Source organism: Schistocerca gregaria, chromosome 8 (genome assembly GCF_023897955.1).
Source record: "Schistocerca gregaria isolate iqSchGreg1 chromosome 8, iqSchGreg1.2, whole genome shotgun sequence".
NCBI lineage: Eukaryota > Metazoa > Arthropoda > Insecta > Orthoptera > Acrididae > Schistocerca > Schistocerca gregaria.
In genome coordinates, this window is record NC_064927.1 from 247380498 (window position 1) to 247403308 (window position 22811).

The 22811-nt window shown below is 38.2% G+C and overlaps 1 protein-coding gene across 1 annotated transcript in view; it reads right to left on the minus strand.

Moving 5' to 3' along the window:
* LOC126284988 (uncharacterized) overlaps nt 1-22811 on the minus strand; it is a 357367-nt gene that overhangs the window by 106439 nt on the left and 228117 nt on the right. Inside the window, exons 6-11 of the mRNA XM_049984278.1 lie at nt 17154-17297; nt 13484-13572; nt 12976-13180; nt 12668-12828; nt 11182-11287; nt 10145-10267 (exon numbers count right to left, since the gene is read on the minus strand). Coding sequence (XP_049840235.1) covers nt 10145-10267; nt 11182-11287; nt 12668-12828; nt 12976-13180; nt 13484-13572; nt 17154-17297 — 828 coding nt within the window. The remainder of the gene's footprint in view (nt 1-10144; nt 10268-11181; nt 11288-12667; nt 12829-12975; nt 13181-13483; nt 13573-17153; nt 17298-22811) is intronic.

Here is a 22811-nt window from a genome sequence, read left to right on the forward strand (position 1 = left end):
GCAATTTTTTTTTTGCAGGCACAACTGTTTCCGAGCACAACATTAGTCACACACTGTTGAACATGAGGCTCCATATGAAATGAACCTTACAGATTCCTATGCTGACACAATCACACTATCAATTACAATTGCACTGGTCACAGGATCATCAAGGTTGGACTGAGGATCAATGAATACACGTCACCTAGTCCAATGAATTATTATTCTTGTTGCACCGTGTCAAGTGTTGTGTATGGATAAACACAGGTGAATGGCATCGATGCAGACTGGTTGGACAGTATTATACTGTGGGGGAGATTCACCTGGGCTTCCGTAGCATCTGTGGTAGTAATTGAAAGCATCATCACAACTGTGGACTGTGTGAACAATCTTGCGCAACACCTGCATCCCCACTGGCTTTATGTCTTCTAGCATCTGCTAACACATTAATTGTCCATGTTACAAGTCCAGAATAATGCTACCTTGGTCTGAGGAGCAGGACAGTGAAATCAAGTTAATGTCTTGACCACCAAATGTGCCTGATCTGAACCCAATGTGTCTCCTCAACACCCAGGATTCTATTGGGCACCAGTTCTGTGTCCATATACCAATGGCCCATAATTTATGGAAACTGACTCTTGAGAAGACAATTGGTATCACATATCTCTGGGACCCTATCAAGAACTTCTTGAACTCATGATACATGTGATCATGACTGCACTGCACCCCAAAGTTTGACCAACACGCTGTTTAGCATGTTGTCATAGTAATTACCCTCAACTGTATGTATACACAGTTTTTTGAAATCATTAAACTGATTGTCAGTTTCACACTACTTTGTATCTACATGGTCAAGTCAGTGTGCAACAACTCTCAGATGGCAGGTCACACCATTAGCAGTGGAGGGTATATAAAGCATGTCAGGGGGACACACAAAACAGTGCAGTCTTTGTCGTAATGAGGAAATGGAGTGATTTATCTGATGTCCAGAAGGGCATGACCATTTGCTGTTGAGCCAAGGCTGGAAGCATTCCCAAAACGGCTAAGTTTGTGCCACCATGATTAACATATGCTGTGCCTGGAAAAAGTGGGCTATCCAAAACCAGTGCAGAGGCAACTGCAGTGTAACATGGGCCATAAATGACAGGGTGAACAACTGCTGCGGAGATGTCTACAGGCATGCAGACATGCAACTGTTGAGCAACTGACTGTCCATGTGAACCAAGAGGCTACAGAAAGTGTCTCCTCAACAGCCACTCACTGAATGTTCCTACGTATGGGCCTCTGCAGCAGGTGCCTGGTTCATGCATCCATGATGACTGCTGTTCATCGATGATGAACAGGTGGTCATTCCAGATAAATACTGTCTTGCACTTCATCAGCCAGATGGCGTGTACAGCGTTAAACATCAAAGTAAACACAAAAGCCAGAGGAGGAATCATATGGACTGGGAAATGTTACCCCGGCAGTCCCTGTGTGATGTCATCATTCTGGAAGGCACAGTGGTTCGACACAAATAAGTATCTATCACTGGGGACCATGTCCACCCCTACAAACAGTTTGTTTTTCCCCAGCACAGTGGCATCTACCAGCAAAACAATGCAATATGTCACACAGCTCTCAGTGTACGTGCGTGGTTCAGAAAACACCAGGGTGAGATTCCGTTACTCCACTGATCACAAGACTCTCCAGATTTAATACCAGTTGAAAACCTATAGGACCACCTTGATAGGGCAGTTTGTGCCATGGATCCTCAACCAAGAAACAAACTAGCACAGCTGGTCACATTACTGGAGTTTGTGTGGCTCTACATTCCTGTATGTACCTTCTAGAACCTCACTGTCACTCTTCCTGCATGTCTTGCAGCAGTCCGCACTGTAAAAGGTGGTTATTCCGACAGATGGTCACATTAAAGTGTACTGGACAGCATATAATGTCTTCAACAGACTTACATGTGCTCCTGTCTCTTATTTACATTATGTATTCTCCCTCTGTTTCCGCCAGTTTTTCCTACCTCATGTCAGCCAGCAGAGTAACATATCCCCCACTCACCATTTTTGGTTTACTTTCTTTCTGCCTTTCATAAGTCTGCATTTGCATTTAGATTTTTTTAACTTTGTGGCTATCCATGAAATTTCAATCTGGACTTCTTGTCCACTGTAATGAGTATATCGTTTCCTTTGGCTTATATCTTACCTGAGCAAATTTTCAGAGTTGCTGTCATGTACTTCCGATAATTTTACACCCTCCACTTCATTTTTCATATTTCCAGTCATTCCCTTTTCTCTTCATAAACTATTTTAACATTGCTATTTCACTGTAGTTCGCGAATTCATTGTCCACAATGTAATTATGGCATCAAGGTAAAATTCTCATACAATTAAGCAAATCACTACTATCTATCTACATCTACAGCTATAATCTGCAAACCACCATGGGGTGCATGGCAGAGGGTACATTCCATTGCACTAGTCATTAAGGTTTCTTCCTGTTCCATTACCATACGGGCAATGGGAAGAATGGTTGTTTGAATGCCTCCGTGCATGCACTAATTATTCTGATCTTATCTTCACAATTCATATGTGAGCGATAAAAAGGGGGTGGTACCATATCCCTAGAGTAATCTTATAAGGCCGGTTCTTGAAACTGTTAATAGATATTCTCAAGATAGTTTACATCTGTCTTCAAGAGTCTGCCAGCTAAATTCCTTCAGTATCTCTGTAACTCTCCCCCATGGCTTAAACATACCTGTGACCATTCGTGCTGCCCTTCTCTGTACTCATTCAATATTCCCTGTTAGTTTTATCTGGTATGGGTTCCACACACTTGAGCAATATTCGAGGATGTGTCACATGAGTAATTTGTAAGCAATCTCTTTTGTAGACTGACTGCACTTCCCAAGTATTCTACCAATAGACTTAAGTCTACTATGTGCATCACTCACGACTGAACCTATGTGATCATTCCATTTATATCCCCATAAAGTGTTACACCCAGGTATTTTTACGAGTTCGCAGATTCAAACAGTGACTCACAGATATTATAGACACTGGATACTATGTTTTTTCCATTTTGTGAATTGCAAAATTTTGCATTTCTGAACATTTAAAGCAAGTTGCTAATGTTTGTTTCACTTTGAAATCTTATCATAACCTGATTGAATATTTATGCAGCTTGTTTCAGACAGTAATTTATTATAGATAACGGTATCATCTGAAAAAAAGTATGAGGTCTCTATTAATACTGTCCACAACATGAACACTTCCTTGAGGCACACCCAAAGTTACTTCTACATCTGACAGTGACACTATCTAAGGTAATTTCTGCTCCCTACCAAACGTCCTCAATCCAGTCATGAATTTCATTTGCTACAGCAATATGATCATACTTTTGATAATAAGCATAGGTGCACTACTGAATCAAAAACTCTCTGGAAATGAAGAAATACTGCATCTACCTGGTTGCCTTGATCCAAGGCCTCCAGTATGTCATGTGAGAAATGTGCAATTTGGATTTCGCATGATCAGTCTTTTTGAAACCCATGCTGGTTGGCACTGAGAAGGTCATTCTGTTCATGACACCCCATTCCTCTTGAGCTCTCATTCTAAAAAAAAATCGATGTCAAGAATATTAGACACTAGTTCTGTGGATCACTTCTACTACACTTTTTGTACACAATGCTATTTTTCAAGAGCTGCAGATGGCTTTATGATCAAGAGACCTACAATAGACTATAGTTAGAAGAGGGGCTAATTCAACCGCATATTCAGTGCAGAATCTGGCAGGAATTCTACTGGGGCCTGCAGCTTTGTTCAATTTTAATGTTTTCAGCCATTTCTCAACACTACTGACACTAATACTTACTTCAATCATCTTTTCAGTGATACGAGGATTAAATTGGGACAAGTCTCCTGGGTTTTCCTTTGCAAAAGAACATTTGAAAATGAAGTTAAGCATTTCAGCTTTTGCTTTTTCTACCCTCAATTTCAGTTCATGTCTCATTCACTAGGGACCCAACACTTATACTTTGGTACCATTAACAGCCCTTACATACTACTGAAATGTCTTCAGATTTTGTGAAATTTAATTTGATAATATTCTGCTACAATAGTCATTGCGGGCATCATGCATTGTTCTCTTGACAGGAAAACTTGTTTCATTTCGCATCGCTCCACCTATAGCCCTATGCTCTGTGTTACACCTATTATGCAGTAACCTCCATTTTTTTGGCAGTTTCCTTACAAGGTCTGTATACGACAGAGGTTCGCTCCCATTATGCACTGTTCTACTGGGCAGATATCAATCTAGTGCATGATCAACTATTCTTTTAAACTTGAGCCCGAATTCCTCTACATGTTTCTGACCTGTGCTGAAAGTTCCAAGATACCCATTGGGATATGACACTATTGATTTTTTTATTTAGTTTACTCTTTCTGCTTGTTTTAGTTGTCCTTTATACTTTGGTAACCACTGTTGCTACAACCATGTCATGGTCATTGGTACCAGTTTCAATGTGGACATCCTCAAAGAGGTAACATCTATTTGTTGCCATTAGACCCAATATATTTCCGCCATAAGTGGGGTTCCTAATTACATGTTCTAGGCAGTTTTCAGAAAAAGCATTTAGTATAGTTTCATAGGATGTCTTATCATGCCCACCACTAACAAAACTGTAATTTTTCCAATTAATTGTTGGATGATTGAAGTCCCCATCGATGTTTCCAGTATAACTGGGGAACTTACGTACAAGTTAACTGAGGTTTTCTCTAAAGTTTTCAGTTACATCAGGAGATGAGTCTGGTGCGCGATAGAAGGATTCGGTTATTTTATGCCCAACACTGATATTGAGGCTTGGCCAAACAATCTCACATGCAGCTTCAATTTCTGTCTTGGTGGATTCAAGTTTCTTGTCTACAGCACCACCTCAATTTCCCATTTGCCTATCATTTCAATATACACTTAAATTTGTGCATGTGTGTGAACTTAAAAACATTGATTGGCCAGGATAAAGTATAACATAGGGTAAATAATAAGACAATATGACCATGTAAATAAATAAATATAAAGGAGTGTGGGAAGAAGAAATATCAAGCTATAGGAAAACGAGGAAAATAGTTCCAGTTTGCAATGAAAACTCAGCAACCAGGACAAGTAAATACTGAAAAAAGAAACACACACACACACACACACACACACACACACACGAGAGAGAGAGAGAGAGAGAGAGAGAGAGAGAGAGAGAGAGAGAGAGAGAGAGAGAGAGAGAGAGAGATAAGAATTATTAATTAAGGCAAATTCTACCAGTACAAAGCATGCATCTACTATACAGCGCACTACATGCAAATTGAAACAGATGAGTGAAGAAACCAACTGCAATAATGCAAAGGCATTCACTACACGTCACTTTTTAATTTAGAAAGTGATATTGAGAGTACAAATTAAATTCAGTATGTTTCCCACTGGTAAACAGCCTGCACTCTCACAGGGCAATAAGTCATATTCACACTTTTATCCCATAGTAGTCTTTCCTTCTTCATGTAAACAGATGTAAAATCTGGCAGTAGTTAAATGTTAACCTATTTATCTTTATCCATGAGTGCCACAACAAACCACATTGGCAGATAGCCACCTTTCAACACAGGTGATTTCTAAAATCAATCCACTGCTGATTGCCATACTTATCCAGTAGTGCCATTCTAAAGTTCAGTATAATCTCAGAAGTACACCAATCTTTAGACAGCTTACTACAACCACAAATCTTATACATCATTGTTACATAAAGTACTTTCTAGTGAGACTGTTTTTAGGAACCAGTTACAGCTCTTGTTGATCGTTTAACAAATATTTCTCAAACAGTTCAACAGAAATTTTGTTGCTTGACAAATTCAAAGGACATTTTTGCACAATCTTTTCAACCATATACAGTCTCTTACAAAAATTGACAACATCCAGCTTTCAGTACAGCATGTGAATACAAGTGACAGCTGGTAGCAGTTCACTGTATTCCAAAACTGTCAGATCCAGTTTCAACAGTTTGATCTATGTCATTAGTTTATTAATTGGAAGTGAAAATGAGTAGTGTTTTGTTGTTCTCATCCATCTTGAATTGTGTGTGTTGGCTTGCCTAATTTGTTTTGCACCCAAAGGACATCATTACTCAACACAAAATACCAATAATGTAAAAAACCTCTCTAAATATTGAATCTGAGAATTTTATAGATATTTGTACTAGGCAGAGCTCTGATGTATAATCATTCTATCTTGGAAAGGTCACACTTTTGCTGAACTGTCTACGCTACATATATTATTCAACTTACAAATAACTAAATACTTCAAAGTTCAAATCTAAATCCACTGATTATCATCCTGTGATATTTAGCACTTCTAAGATGATACAAGTATCTCTTATACAAAAACTTCCTAACGGGTATACTCACATTTACAAATTCAGGATGAATAGAGTACACCTACTAAACTCCTGGTGGTTGAGAAGTCGCTATCTTTCAGAAAAATGTATAATTTGGCTCACATACTATAGGAAAGTGATATGAAACAGAATATCAAGACCCCCATATCTATTCTCCAAACTCTAAGCATAATTTAACTTAGGCTATAAAAAGTGAATGAATAATACAGGGGGAAGTCATTATCTGAAATTAATAAGATGAAATGTAAAATTATGCATCATGACACACAACACAGTGAAATATCAATGTACCATCTTCAAGAGAATTAGAATGTTAAAACAATGGTTGCAAGAATGTGATGATGATAGTTATAAACTTTCATGCACTGCATAATTATTTGCTATTACCACCCCCCTTTCAAAGTAGTGCTGCTTGGTGATTCCTTTTAAAACTCCTCAGTATGACACTGCATAATACTGGGGAACATTTACCAATACGAAATAGTATCTGTTCTCTTCAAATAAATGCAATGTAACTGTATAGTGAAAGTAAGTTATAAATTAAATCTTTTACTCTATTTTACAGTATTCATTAAAATTAAGTACATGCCCTGGTCTGCTAAAATATCTGCATGTAATACTGCTTCGAAGGGAATGTACCTAATGTTTAAAACAGATATAAGTGTTCAGCTGCCTATATTCGATTCTCACAGCCACATGTTCTATATTCGCAGTAACAAAGTAACTTTGGCAGCAAGCTTCATTGAAACTGGGGGAGGGGATTTACACACCAAACTACATAATTCACTACATTTCAACAATACTAACACTAGAATGAAAAATTATAAGATACAAACAGAATCAGATTTCAATACTGAACTACTACTACTACTAGTACCAGTATCACAAAGACAAACTTCCTACCACAATGCATCTACTTCAAGTCTTGTTCATTTTAACTCACCGCCTATTGAGCCAGAATCAGCAACATGTGTTGGAGGAAACAGAGAATTGAAACACTGCATTAAAAATTTGCATTTAAACAGTATTACAAAAACATTCAGTAAGACAAGCATAGCAGCAACTCCATTTATTGTCTTATGCTATTTTCAACTTTCACCCAAATGAATATCATCAACATGTCTAAGAATATCAAGAAAGTGTTCCACTTACAGGACTAAATGTAGAGAAATACAGGGTGAGCACAAAGTCTTGCACCGAGTTATCAAAAATTTTTAACAGAGTAACCGTTTGACTCAATAAGTTACATTTTATGCTGTTACATATGTTACTGTTACTCGTTGCTAGTCACCATATAGCGGAGATGCTGAGTCACGATAGGCACAATAAAAAGATTCACACAATAACAGCTTTCAACCATGAAGCCCTCTGTCAGCAGTACACACACACACACACACACACACACACACACACACACACACACACACACACACACACACACACACACACACACACACACACCTGTAATCTCAGAGAGCTGATACTACACTGCGAGCAGTAGCACCAGTGCACGATGGGAGTGGCTACTGGATGTGGGTAAGGAGAAGGCTGGAGAGGGGAGGGGGAGGGATAGTATGGTGGGAGTGGTGGACAGTGAAGTGTTGCAGTTCAGACAGAGGGTAGGAGAGAAGGTGCGGAGGGGGGAAAGAGTAAGTAGCGGAAAGGAGAGAAATAACTGGTGTGACAAAGACTCTGTCCTTGATATAGCCCCAGAAAAATACTCAAAGGGCGTAATGACTGTAGAGCGGGGTGGCCAGGGTGTTGGACTGTTACTTCCAATCCACCAATCTGGACATTACTCTCCTCTCCAGACATTACACCCCTTGACTTTTTTTTCTGGGACGATATCAAGGACAGAGTCTTTGTCACACCAGTTATTTCTCTCCTTTCCGCTACTTACTCTTTCCCCCCTCCGCACCTTCTCTCCTACGCTCTGTCTAAACTGCAACACTTCACTGTCCACTGTGTGTATGAACTGAAGGCTAGGATACAAGATGCTGTGGGTACTGTGAGAGAACACATGTTACGAAAAACCTGGCGGGAACTGGAATACTAACTAAGTGGTCTTTATAACACTTACCTATGTAACGGCATGAAATCTAAATTATTATGTCAAACGGTTATTCTGTAATAAATTGATATAATCATGGCAAGACGTCCTGCTCACCCTGTACATCTCACTGGGCCAAAGGTTACAAGTTTAACCAATTTCACCAATATAAGGATGAGAAGAGAAGAGAACTATTCTCCTCCATGATGAATATATAGGTTTTTTCTGTCTCCTATTTTGTGAAAACAGCAGATAAACACACATTCATCCTTGCTCTGTCATTTTAACAGGAAGAATATGAATGTGCAAAAATTGAGTTACATGTTTGTACAGAAATGTGCTAACAAGGCAGAGACCAAGAAAATTTTGGTAAATTTAGTCATGAACAACTATGTCAAATGTGGTACCGACTTACATAAGAGATGTTTACAAATATTCAAGTATGTTACAGGAAGCTGAATCTGATTATAGACTTGCACCACCCTGTCTCACAGCTGCATCTTTTCATTTCCAATGCCAGCTTCTTACAAAACTTTTGACAAAAGTAAATCTCATTTAAAATGCCCTATCAGTGACAAGATGCTTAGAATCTGGGCTGAAGCTTAGGTAACAATGATGGAAAAGGTAAATTCCATGTGTGTTTCAAAGGAACGCTTCCAACATTTAAAAAAAAAAAAAAGTTCATTGTTTTTATCAATTATTCATCTCCTTAATACAGTTTCCACTGTAAGTACCCATTTATTGTGTTGTTTGGACATCATTTGAATGAAACAGGCCACGCATTTGTACAGGATGAACAAAAAACAGACTTGCAAAAACTATATTACATACCAATGAATTTTATGTAACAAATTGCATTCAGTTATTAAAACTAATATAAATGTAATTGTATTATCCACATCTATATCTCCAGTGCTAGGAAAAATGTAAAATTTCACAGTATCAAGCATTTCACATACACTCATCCAAGATCACAGTGGAAATTTGATGCAGTATGTGTCACTAGACCTCTTTTTTTATACTATAGATCAACTAATGGTGAAAAATCCTGTACAGGTCACAAATTAAAAACTACCTGCTCACATTGTCAATCCAAAAACAACAAAATCTAATGATGGATATGCCACATCTTACGAGACATTGTTGACCCCAACCTATTCAGTGAAATCCATTATATAAAATACCTTGGCACTATAGATGAGGATTAACATGCCATTTATCCACACAGTTTCAAGAAGAGTGTTGAATTTTCAACCATGCAAGTCATGTGATCAACAGATCAAATTCAGCTACTTGCCATCACATCCATGCCAGCAAATTTATGTCCTCAGCCCTTGTTAGTACTTTATCTTCAACACTAATAAAGGATATGTTCAACTCACATTTCAACCAACAATACTTGCTAGGCTGGTTAGAGGATCACATTCAAATCTTGATGGCCAATTAATAACTATTCATCAATGCCCTATGGAGATACTCCTTTAAGTTTGTGGGAGCTAAAGAAAATTGCATTAATATTGAGATAACTGTATTTAATCAGTATCAATTAACTGTGCAGCCAATTAGTTGTCTGTCATAGTGTATCACATACATCACGTAGTAGGGCCTACTGACAGGTTTCACATCATAGAATGTTGTTATGATTATGATGCTCAGAACAGACAAAAAAGCAAAGCAAATTATTTTACCTGTTCTTTGAGCCACAATGAGTGTGGCCGACTGAGTGCAATCTGTCTCTTGAGTTCAACATCCTGAATGATTGTCTTCTCCTTTGTGTCCACAAGCAGCATCCGTCCTGGCTTCAGTCGACTCTGCATAGTAAGAAAGATACTTCAGACCCATCTATCTTTATAATATTAAGGGGAGTGGGAGAGGGGGGGAGAGAGACAGAGAGAGAGAGAGAGAGAGAGAGAGAGAGAGAGAGAGAGAGAGAGAGCATACAATATATAGTTAATTAATCTAATACTGACAAGAGATTGATTTTTCAAAATATCAAAGACAAGGAACATAGTAAGTGTTTAATTTCTTGGTCTACTTTTCACTACTGAAAATACCAAGTAACCTCAGAGTAAGTAAGCATGCTACTTTTTAAATACATACCTCTATTTTAGTATCGCATTTTTATTTCACTCAAACAAGAGAAAAAGAAAATCATCAAAGACCTTATACAAGGAAATGTACACACACACACACACACACACACACACACACACACACACACACACACACACACACAGTAAGTATTCTTTATATTCCCTATACAGAACTGATTTCTGCTTTTTGATAGCACAATTTTCTGTGTTACTTACCTCACTTTTCCTACTTGTTTATTTAAATTTATTTCTGTTATCTCCTTTTCTCCAGGTCTTCCTGATATGTAAGATATGTAATACTGCCTTCCACCTAAGAACTAAGTAGACTGTTTCAAAAGATAACATAAAATATACTCTTCCAATTCAAAAATGAAATTCTTTCATCAGTACCATCACTGCCATTAAGTAGAGCCCTGCTTCAGCTTTTCTGCTTCAAAAAACATGGCCACAAAGCATTTGCTTTCTGCAGTCTTACTGCTCTCAACTCATGGCAAGTGACAGACTTCTTTCTATTCTCTTCTATCAAATGACAATATATGTAACATTTCTCCTTCTGTATTATTTTGATGACACTCAACCTCTGCCTCCCGAGATGGATGGGGTCTACTCGTGTATTATCAAATGTTTCTTACCTTAAGGAGGACATCTGCAGGATCAACATCATATACTCCAACCTCAGATGCCATGACCATCATGTTATCCTTTAGTACATAGAAACGTGATGGACGAAGACCATTCCTAACAAACAATAGATGTAAACACGTTTGATAAGAGGGAAAAAACTGTTGAAGATTATTTCTAGTCAGTAAATTATTTTATTTCTTCTGTTACAAAGAAAAGTGTAAGTATGTGTTGTCTTTCCAGCTTGATGTGTTAAGTTGTGTACATCTGAAGTTCACAGCAACACATTTATATGTCATATGTATGTCATTACACAAATCTTTTTGTTTTAATTTTTCCCATCACAGTGTGTAGTACAAATCGTATTAGAGCTACTGTAATTAAGAAGTGTATGTTGTTCAGAGTGTGTTTCAAGTTTTAATACATTAAATGTTTTCTGTATTCTGATTGAAAGCTACGGTAAGAAGAAATTATTTTTAATATTTAGGGTGAACACTGTGCATTCCGCAAAGGAGAAAAACTTGAATCTGTTAAACAAAATGTGATAATAAGCAAACTATCAAGTGAATTCACTTCACCTTCGGACACAATCAGAAACTTTAGCTGTGGAGTCTTCAATATTATATTTCTTTCAGTTTTCCACAACTGAAAAAAAAGTAAGAGTAGTGTTTTCTACTGGCTGTAGTCCCCCAATAATTATTACCAGGCTTGCATCTGATTTCACGGAAACGCTGTCCTCCACAGTTTCTTACAAGAATAATGTAAACCACAATCGAAATCCTCCATAGATGCATCATCAGAAGAATAATGATGATGTTCGAAATTCCCTGGATGCATGATAGATACCTAGACTATTATAGGGGATTCTAAACACCTCGCACTGAAATATTTCACCACTGGAGAATAAAAGTCAAGATGTTTCACCCACAGCAACACTGTTCTGTTGACCATAATTTTCCATCTCTTAGGTCACAGTTAAACGACTCCTCAGTCAGTGATGCAAATTATGTATGTGCACTATTCATTGGTCAGCTCTTCAATCTGGCCACCAAATTTAACCCAATCATTGATGAGAAAGCAATTTCATATATTCTGGTTCATTTTCATCTCATCTCATACTTGTTAACAATGATGAAATGTCTTTCAATACACTGACCAGTAACACATTTTCTGCTTTCTTGGATGATCATTTTCTCCACTTATAGGATGTCCTCTTTAGCTCTTTGCAGTCATTTTATCATAACAAACATGTTCATCTTCAGCACTCAATAAGGAGTAATGTCTACACCTCATGGTGTTCCAGCCAGCAATGTCATACAACTCTTTCTTTTCTTCCCTGTAATGTCTGTGGAACAGCCTAGTCATTTCTCCATGACCACCTTATCTCTGTTTAACAGACAGCTGTTCTGAAAGTGTATCTCCTCTTTTAATAACACGAACAAATGTTGGTGTAACTGGAACTGTTAAGAATTATAGTGTCACTAAAAACATGCTTACCGGTCAAGTATAGCACCAACATATCTGCCATCAGTGAATGTAAGCAGAGCAGGACCATCCCAAGGCTCCATGGCACATGCAGACCAGTGGTAGAAGTCCCTCTTCTCTTGTGGCATTGTCGTATCATTTTGCCACGCTTCAGGGACCATTGTCATAACGGCCTAAAATAGCCACAGAAAGTTTAATGCAATTATACAAACAAAAACACTGGGAACTAAAAGCTCATTTCTATTTTCCATATATGGCTACAAAAATATTCTGATGAATTGTGTGAACTATATGACAACCAGAAAATTAACTTTATTAACCTCTGGTAGTGGTCTGTTCCCAGCCATTACAAGAAATTCTAGAACACAATCAACAGCACCAGAATCTGAAAGATTTGGCTCAACAACTGGGTAGAGTTTCTTGAGATCATCTCCAAAAATGTCACTCTTCATAACACCTTCACGGGCTTTCATCAGGTTAACATTTCCTCTGAGTGTGTTTATTTCACCATTGTGTGCAAGATACCTACAGAAAAAATTTAAAGTTACTTTTAAAATAAAGCTCATGTATTTTAATCTAACAGGTATTCAGCACAAATTTTCACTATAATCTTGGCTTTTTTATGCTACAGTGACTGTCAGTTGTATCATGTTTTATTACATGCACAAAAAATCATTTTTTCTTCTTGAACACTAGTTATTTACTTGTTTAAGAAAATCTTCAGAGTATCAGTAAAATTAAGTATGCCTCTACTTTACAGTGTGGTACAAACAGAACAGTTATTTAATCAGTTGTCACATAGTTGCAGAAGAATAGCTGTTACTGTACCTGAGAGGGTGTGCTCTCTCCCAGCTGGGGAAAGTGTTGGTAGAGAAACGAGTATGAACTAGAGCGAGGTATGTGTCATAACTCGGATGCTGCAAAGAAAAGAAAGCTAATTGTTTTATGTTATCTCTCTCACTATACGCTTGACTACACACACACACACACACACACACACACACACACACACACACACACACACACACACAGGTCAGATAATGAGCCCCTAAATTATTTAGATCTTTTCACACTTGCTTGATCACCTTGACACTTCCTCCCACTCACGTTTAGTGTGTAGCAATAAATGTGTGTTAAACAACATGAAATGTGATTTAGAATACCATTAGTTATTATCTTCAATAACAATTCCTGTAGCATTCTCCTTGAGACTGCAGTTGGATCATGAAGTCAACTTGACACACTATTGTTTCAGCAAGTTCCTGCAACAGCATTCTCACCTGAAGATGGTAGCCAGGTGACTTGTCAAGGTGATTTTGTAATCTGGCTGCAGACCCATGAAGAATGTTATCAGTTGTTATACCAGGTAAGCCTACATAGTTACAAAAATTTCCATAATGTTAACCTCAGAATGCACAGAGAAAAACATAATAGTGACTCTTTATAATTACACCTATTGCAAAATGCATAGCCATTGTCATTATACAACAAATTAACCCTTATGGCCATAGTTATAGCAGCATTGAAAGGCTAAACAAAATGCTGACCCAGTCCTTTTGTATCCGAGGTCACAAAATATGCAAGTGACACACAAATCTGTAACGTACTGAAAAAATTTCTTCCCCTGTATCAGCTTGATAAAACCCACAAAATGTAATGCCTCTGAGTGCATAAACTGCAATAAAATTGAGTGTTCAAATTAAAATTTGCTATAAATCACACTCCACAACTTGCAAAGATTGCCTCATTTCCAATTTTTTGGCTCAAGAACTCAAATGACATTTCTGTAGCTGTTTTATCTTCACACAGATCTTCGTAACATTAGGATTTTGATAGCAAGTAAAAAGTTCAACAAAACATTGCCAATCTGGAAATTATTTCCAATTATTCTGGAACATTTTCTACAAACAACAACAACAGCAGTAATTAGTAAACGGACAGTACGTGAGCTGTATCTAATAGAATGTCTTTTCTACTAAAATGTGTAGCTGCAGCATTTTCAATTTTACCTGGCAATAAATTGAAAAAACAGTATTTCATGTAAAGAACCTTGCCTCTACTTTCCTCACAGCTGACCAGTGTTCATTTTATTAGAAATAACAGGCCCCTAAGTTGTATGTGGTCATTTTCCTGAATGTCTTTCATTAGATTCTCTCACATGAATAAAGTTTTTGTATAATTTCAATGCTAAATTTATTGTGACATTTATTTACTCCCCTCAACACCATGTACTACTACTTTCTTAGTTTTGTAATTTCCTGAGACACTAAATTCACCCCTACTCTATCTACGTTCTTCTTATACTCTGGTCAACACTTCTTTTGATACTGTATTCAACACAAAACTCAGTCTGCAGTAGTCTTAAATTGTTTCTATCTTCTAAACACAATATAAATGTGAAAACTCTTAGTATCTTTCTGTTCTGTTTGGTGTCTATACCTGTGGACATTGCACATAGCTCAAACACTAAGACCGATACATATTTAAAGCTGCTATTTCAATTATTAAAGCATTTAAATGAAACTTTATATCTTCCTTCAGTTACTAGTCAACTACTCGAACAACCAATATTCCATCACGTATGTACAGAGTGATCACAAAGCCCCATTACCCCCATTGTATTATGTAGAAGTTGTTGAATTATTGTGATTCTTCTGCTTCTCCCAGTGTGCTTCATGTCGAAACAGTTCACGAGTGAAATTGCCAGATGTCTGTGTCCAACAGGCATAATATTTCAGCAAAAAACCATGTTGCCACCATCAGGTGCGCTAGTGAATTGACTGATGGGAGGCCAGCACTATGTTTTTATCTCTTCCTCTCTCCTCCTGACTGGCCACTCAGTTGGCCATCCGTGCCCAGGATCCCCAACCTCACTGCTACCACTGACACAGTGTTCTATTCAGGGTTCATGTCCATGAGCGAACATTGGAGGCATCTCTGTTGTTCCTCCACTACCACTCTCTCTGACAACAAAAGCCTCAAGAATTTAAATATCTGAGCGTGGTTTTCCAGAAGAATGGCTACAAGGAGTGGCAAATTCGAAAAACCATACATCCTACATGCTCTGTACGAACAGTGGAACCAGAAGAGGAGTCTCGGAGAGATGCGGTCATTGCATTAATTCCTTTATGTGGCAAGTTATCTGGCAAGATAGGATGAATTCTTCAGGAACACCAAGTGAAGATGGTCTCCTGCTCACTTGCCGAAACACAGGCACTATTTGGTAGTGTGAAAGACGAACTTTGACTATGTAAATCAAGGGTCTATCACATACCCTGCCAATGTGGTAATATTTACATAGGTAAGATGGTGCATACTTTCGAAGATCATTGCTGAGAACAACAACACCGTACCAGATCACAGCAACTTAACTAGTTGGCAGTCACAAAACATTGCCCAATGGAACTGCATGGAATGGACTACAACCACACCAAGGTTCAGACACAGATTTCTAAACTCTCGGACAGTGTCATTAAGGAATCTTATGAGATTTGAGTAAGAGAACCTCTGATGAATCATGATAGTGGGTACATTCTTAGCAAGGCATAGGACGCCACTATTAAAATAGTTAAGAAGAGGAATGAGGTATAAGACAACAAATTGACTTTGTGGCAGGCAGAGGAACAGCAGAGGTGCCACAAGCATGTACACCTGTGCGTGAACCTTGGACAAAACACAGTGTCGGCAGGAGCAGTGTGGCTGGGAATGCTTGCCACAGATGGCCGATGGAGTAGCCAATCAGAGGGAGAGGATGAGGAGACAAGTACAGCACCAATTCTCCCACAGTCAGTTCATCAGCGCACCTGATGATGTCTGTAAGCAGGGCCTGAAGATGGCGAAGTAAAATGTTGAAATTGGTTGCCAAATACAATACGGATGGAAACTGACAGCTAAAAGGTATTCAATCTGACATTCTCTATCGAATAGCCGAGTCCCACAACCATTTCTAAACAGATGGACCTGCAGAGACTATATTATGGCAACGTGGGTGTTTGCGAAAACACTGTGAGGTGCTGCCCATTACAAGACAGTTAGTAAACTCAAGGATGCTGCTCAACATGCACTACTGCCATCACTCCAGCAATGTTGAGTTGAAGTTCCCATCACAAAAAAAGAAGGGGGGGGGGGGGGGGGGGGGAGGTCATACTCTGCTATGAAAAATGATTGCGTACACACAGACACTCTCAAATAAATAATAGACAATAGTCACACGACCTCAAAGTTGTCTTGTGCCGTGATCTTACATTAATATAATGCAAGATCTATGATTATGTGGACAAATTATTGAGGGTAATGGGACTTTCTGATCATGCTTTACTTCAAATAATCAGTTGTCTCAACATGTGTGCTTCAACACTTTACGGAATTTCCTTTTAACTGAAAGTTAAAAGTTTGAAATGAAAAGCTTGAAATGTCCAGCAATTAATTTTGGTACAGCAGAAAATTGTAAATGTGAAAAAAGTACCATTTTCCAGCAATATTATCTTTTTATACGTACGTTTAGGTCCTTGAAGTATGTCCACAACTGATCAGCAGTCAGCTGACCTTTGTAGATGACAACACTGAGTGACAAGGAACAAATGTAGAATCTACTTCCTGGTTTTGGAATAGTGTGTGTGGCCCTCTTGCGTAGAACGAACACCTGGAACAGAATATTTATTAGTGTCTTGAACATTATGATAACTTTTATCACCTCAAACAAAACACACAATTACTATTATAGAAGTATATTACCTGAGAGTTAATTCTGTGTTCCTTTCAAAAAATGTATATAGAATATCATGCGAAATTTATCATTTTTATTATAAACACGACTAATAAAGAATTATACAGCTGTGCTTCACTACTTTTGATTCAAGTGCAGTCACAAACCTGACAGTGAAATACCTAGACATTTAAATTGTGTGCCACATTGGGTGTTGAACCTGGATCTTTGATTTGAGAAAAGATGGTCTTTCCAACTGAGCTATCCACACAAATCCTAACTTGCCTCAGTTTTCAGTTTGTGAGTACGTGCCTCCTACTTTCCACAATTCATTCTGTTGAGGAAGGTCTCTAATTACATAGTGACCAATGTCACTTTTTTAAATTTACTTATAATAATTATAAAAAATTAAAAGGGAACTGCTGTGAAGGTCATATGATAACAACAGATGCCCTGAAGATGTTTGTGTAAGAAATCCTCATAATATGAATTACTGTCCTTTTTTTACATTTTACTATACACAATAACGAATAGGTCACTCCAAAAATGAAAGCCTCAAGTAATCATTCGTGCATGCAAGAAAAAATATGTTTATTTATTGATTCACCTGTTGCTCTTTTTGGCAATTATTTCTTATATGCTGAAAAAAGATACTAATCGACAAGTGCATCAACTCTGGAAGAATAACAGTAAAATTGCAAATTGCTACTCTTCAAAAAGAATGATAGGGAAAACTTGGAAAACTTGTCCATTCAGTTTGCTGTCACATCTTTAGAAACTCCTGACACGAACTGCAACAAAATGCCTCACAAGAGAACTGGATTCCTGTCAATCAGTTGAGCGAGCTGGATTTGGGAAAGATTTTTTGACTATGTATCACTTTCAGACTAATTACCTCCTCCTTGAGAAAATAACAGAGTATAACATCAAGATTCATCTGACCTTTATAAATTATCAAAAAGCTTTCGACTTGGTGGAGATCTGGACACTCAAAAAAGGACCGTGTGTGTGTGTGTGTGTGTGTGTGTGTGTGTGTGTGTGTGTGTGTGTGTGTGTGTGTGTATACGCACACACGCTAGCAACGACAGTCACAGTGGATGAAGGCTTTATAACCCGCGAGATCCCAGTCGGCAAAGGAGTTCATAAAGGTGACAGAATCGCTCCAAAACTGTTCAGCCTTGCATTGGAAGACATATTTAAATCAACAGACCGGAAAAACAGGGGAATAAAAATCATTAATTCATATCTGAACATTCTGCACTTTGCCGACGATGGTGTTCTACTACAAACTTCTTTGAAGAATGAATTTACTGAGTATGTTTTATGCCGTGATGGGTCGGTTTAGCCACTGGCAGTACAGCGATAAGTTGAGCAGAAATACTCATTCTATGCCAGAAAAAGCTGTACATGCTCTGAACTGAGCTGCAACCAACAACATCAATGACTTTATACAAGATCTTCATTTATCATTTTTTTACTGAATAAATGTTTTGCTTGATTTAGAAACATGAACAGAAATTAATACCACTGGACCACAGGAAACATAAGTGGTGTTTGACCACAAATGTTGGTGATTGGAGACGGAAATCGGGTATTTGCCTTGTCTCCCAGTTTCTCTTAAGAGAAAATATGGGGCACAGGACATGAATGGCAGGGCACTTAACTGTAAGCCGACAAAGCTTCTCTTTTTCCTTGGCAACACAGTTATTTATTATAATCCGAAATATGTTAGCCAGACTGATGCAGTTTCGCTCTCATTTTCCACATCCATACCAATTTTCACATTAATACACATGTTCTGCTGCATACTAATGTCTGTGTTGTCTGCATGTACTCCCATTAACACTGACCATTAGCATGCAAGACAGTCATGTTGCTGGGATCTCATATAGAGAGAAAACTGACAATTCTCAAAGGGCTTGTAAGAAATACAGAAAAGGTAAAAGGCAGAATGTAAACACTGGTAATTCTAGTAAAATTTGGTGGAAACAATTGAAGCCAACTCACCTGAAACAAGCTGGGCAAATTACATTCAAGAGAAGAGTACCACAGAAATATGAAGAAAGGTGTTGTCACAGTTAAATTTTGCTTAGTTTCCAAGTGGTAAAATGTCACCCTCTACCTTCCCATGAAGTTTCTTACAACTTGCTCTCCATGATTCAATGGCAACCATTTTGTAGTGGCTGCCACTGCAGTTGGATAATCATCTCCTTGATGCTATCTCACTGGCTAAGCAAATCTGTGATGTAATTCCCCATGGAACTGTGATGGGGACCTTTCCAATTACACTGAATATTAATGACATTACACTGATGATGTTATCTATTATGAAGTACTGTCTGAAAGAAGCTGCATAAATATGCAATCAGATCTTGATACGATTTCAAAATGGTACAAAGATTGGCAACTTGCTTTAAATCTTCAGAAATGTAAAATTGTGCACTTCATGAAACAAGAACAAAGCTTAGTATCCTATGACTGTTATATCAGTGAGACACAGTTGGAATCTGCAATCTCTTGCAAAAGAGTGGGTGTAACACTTTGTAGGGATATGAACTGAAATGATGACATATGCTCAGTCACGCATAAAGCAGGCTTCAATTTGTTTGTAGAAAAAGGAGACTGCTTAAAAATCACTTGTGCAACCCACTGCAGTATGCTCTAGGGTGTGGGACCAATATCAAATAAGACTAACATGGGATATGAACACATACAGAGAAGGGCAGTACGAATGGTCATAAGTTTGTTTCAATCATGGAAGAGTGTCGCAGAGATGTTTAAGAAACTTAACTGGCAGACTCGCGAGGGTTGATGTAAAGTATCCTGAGAAAGCCTACTTACAAAGTTCCCAGAACTGGCTTTAAATGACAACTCTGCAAGTATACTACAACCCCTCTATGTACAGCTCACAAAGGCATCATCGGTAGAAAATTAGATTAAATGCCTCTGTGCATGCTGTAATCAATCATTCATCCACACTACATACTTGAACAGAACAGTAAGAAATCCTAATAACTGGTACAATAGGACGTGCCCTCTGCAATGCATTTCACAGTAGTTCAAATCTGTAGGTTAACTTAATTCTACCTTGCAGTGATTCCAAACTGAAGATTACTAGTCCATTTTAGTCAAATGAAGCGTTTCCAAGCTACTTTTTTCCACTGGTGAATTGTATTTCCTGGCACCTGGCTTTCCTACAGATAGTTTACATTCCATTCAAAGTTCTCCTCTAAGCATACTGTAACCCTCACACATTTTATGGCTGTGGCAGATTTCAATCATACTTCAGAGATAGTGTAAAAAGCAATAACATTATTTTGTCCACCTTAGGGTGTCCATAAGTGTCATCACCAATTTTGTTAAATTAAAGCTCCTGTTGCACATATAATTGGTGCTGCCATATCATAAAAAACGATAATGTGTGTGTGTGTGTGTGTGTGTGTGTGTGTGTGTGTGTGTGTGTCGGCGGGAGGGGGGGGGGACGCACACCTTTTCATTAATCTCTATTTTCTTAAGAAACGAATTTACTATAATGTTCCCCAAGTGACACAAACATGCATTGTACAATTTCCTCTAAGATGTATTGTACAGAACTTCTGACATTTTCCAGTGATCTTCCATTTTTCGGCCGTCACCTTGACATTCTTACTGACAGTTACAGATGGACAACTCACACTCTCATACACAGCTCGGTCACAGCTGCACGGTGATGCAATAGTTACATAAATGCAACACACTGAGATATTAAGTATTTTAAAATTGTGATTTATAAAACTCAATAAAATGCCATTTCGATGCTCGGTTAAAAGAGCTGAATTCTCAGCGATTTTATGAAATTCCCCGATTTTTCCAGGCAAAATGCAATTCCTCGAGAATCCCGAGTTTTCTGGAAGAATCGCAACCCACAGCACGACAGCTATAGATTCGAGCAGTGAAACAGCGTATATTTGACGATCTTCGATTGCGGTCTAATTTAGTCCAAGCTGCCACAACAATGATTATTAAATTATAACTACCGTACGCACTTGCTCATAGCTACAAGACAGTGTTGCCGTGACAAAGAAACGGAGTGTAGAGACTGGTTATCCTGATATAGCCTGTAGTGTGAAGAAAATGGGGTGAGAACGTAGGGGGTACGCAGTTATTGCACGGTGGAAACATCGGCACGTGTACCTAACTGCTGAAATCCTGGAGGTGGTTTCGAAACTTGGCTGACTATTCTACTGTGCGTGACGGATGACGGTAACCAGATATGAATGGAATACTACAACCGGTACAACCCAGTGTAGGCATACTTATCTTGCGATATAGCATTTGTAAAATACGCAAGCTAACATTATGCAACAAAACACGTCTTTCCTTATCTACACTGCGGTAGTCGTCGCGCACTTTCCAGTTTAAATTTGCTGTTAACGAATGCCAGGAACAGAATACGTAAAGAGAAAAGATAAATGGTGTGCGCATTATACAAAACAACATGGCGGTCTAAGCATGTTTCAGCTTTACCTTCCAGTTTCTCTGAAGACATTTTAATGATTTCTGCCACATTTGTAGCTGCTTCCGTGGCATTACAACGCTTCGCGTAATTGAAGTAAGACGTTTGGTATTAAAACCGCCTCATCGAGGTCGCAACAACACAGCATGACACATCTAGCGAGAACCAATCTTTGTCGTAATTAGTGTTACCCGTCATAGATTTCGCGAATTTTTTTGCTATACCAGTGTCATTTTTACCAGGAATACTGAACCTGATATTCACATGTGATACATTCCACGGACGAAGCGATCTATGACATCGTGGAAAACAATCTTATATCTTCTTTGGGATGGCACAAAGACAATACCTCGAATAAACGGCATCTACAAATTGTTTAGCCTCGCTGCAAAGTATCTGGAATGAAAAATGGTACTTATATGCTTTTAATATTTTATCGACGCTGCGTTCATTAAACGGTTAACAGTTAAATGTCTACAATATTAAGAAGCCGTGACCTCCATATTCAATCAAATCAATATGCTTGAACAACATATTTTACACGGCAGTTCTCGGCTGCCCGCTAGACATAAACTGTACATCCTGAACGTGCCTGATGTCAAATCTGTGTTAACAATTATATCTGTGTCCCCGTTCTTTTCCAAAGCCAATGATGATCTTTTCAAGTGTAGACACAGACCGCAAAGACCTGCTGTCGTTTTTAAACAGTTGAGAGGTTCTTGAAAGCTGTCTGATTTCTGTCCTAATATGATGTTACATGTCATCTTTTTTGTACTTGAGTTTAGCTAATAGATACTTATATTTAGTAATGGGTGATGTGTTGATCCGGCTGAACAATCGCCGCTTACGGTATGTAACATTCTTAGTCCTAGTGCTCCACAAAGCACGTTCGTAACCGGATGAGACGGCTTATGAATTCGAAGTTTTCACCTAGAACTTGAGAGTGTCACAGCATG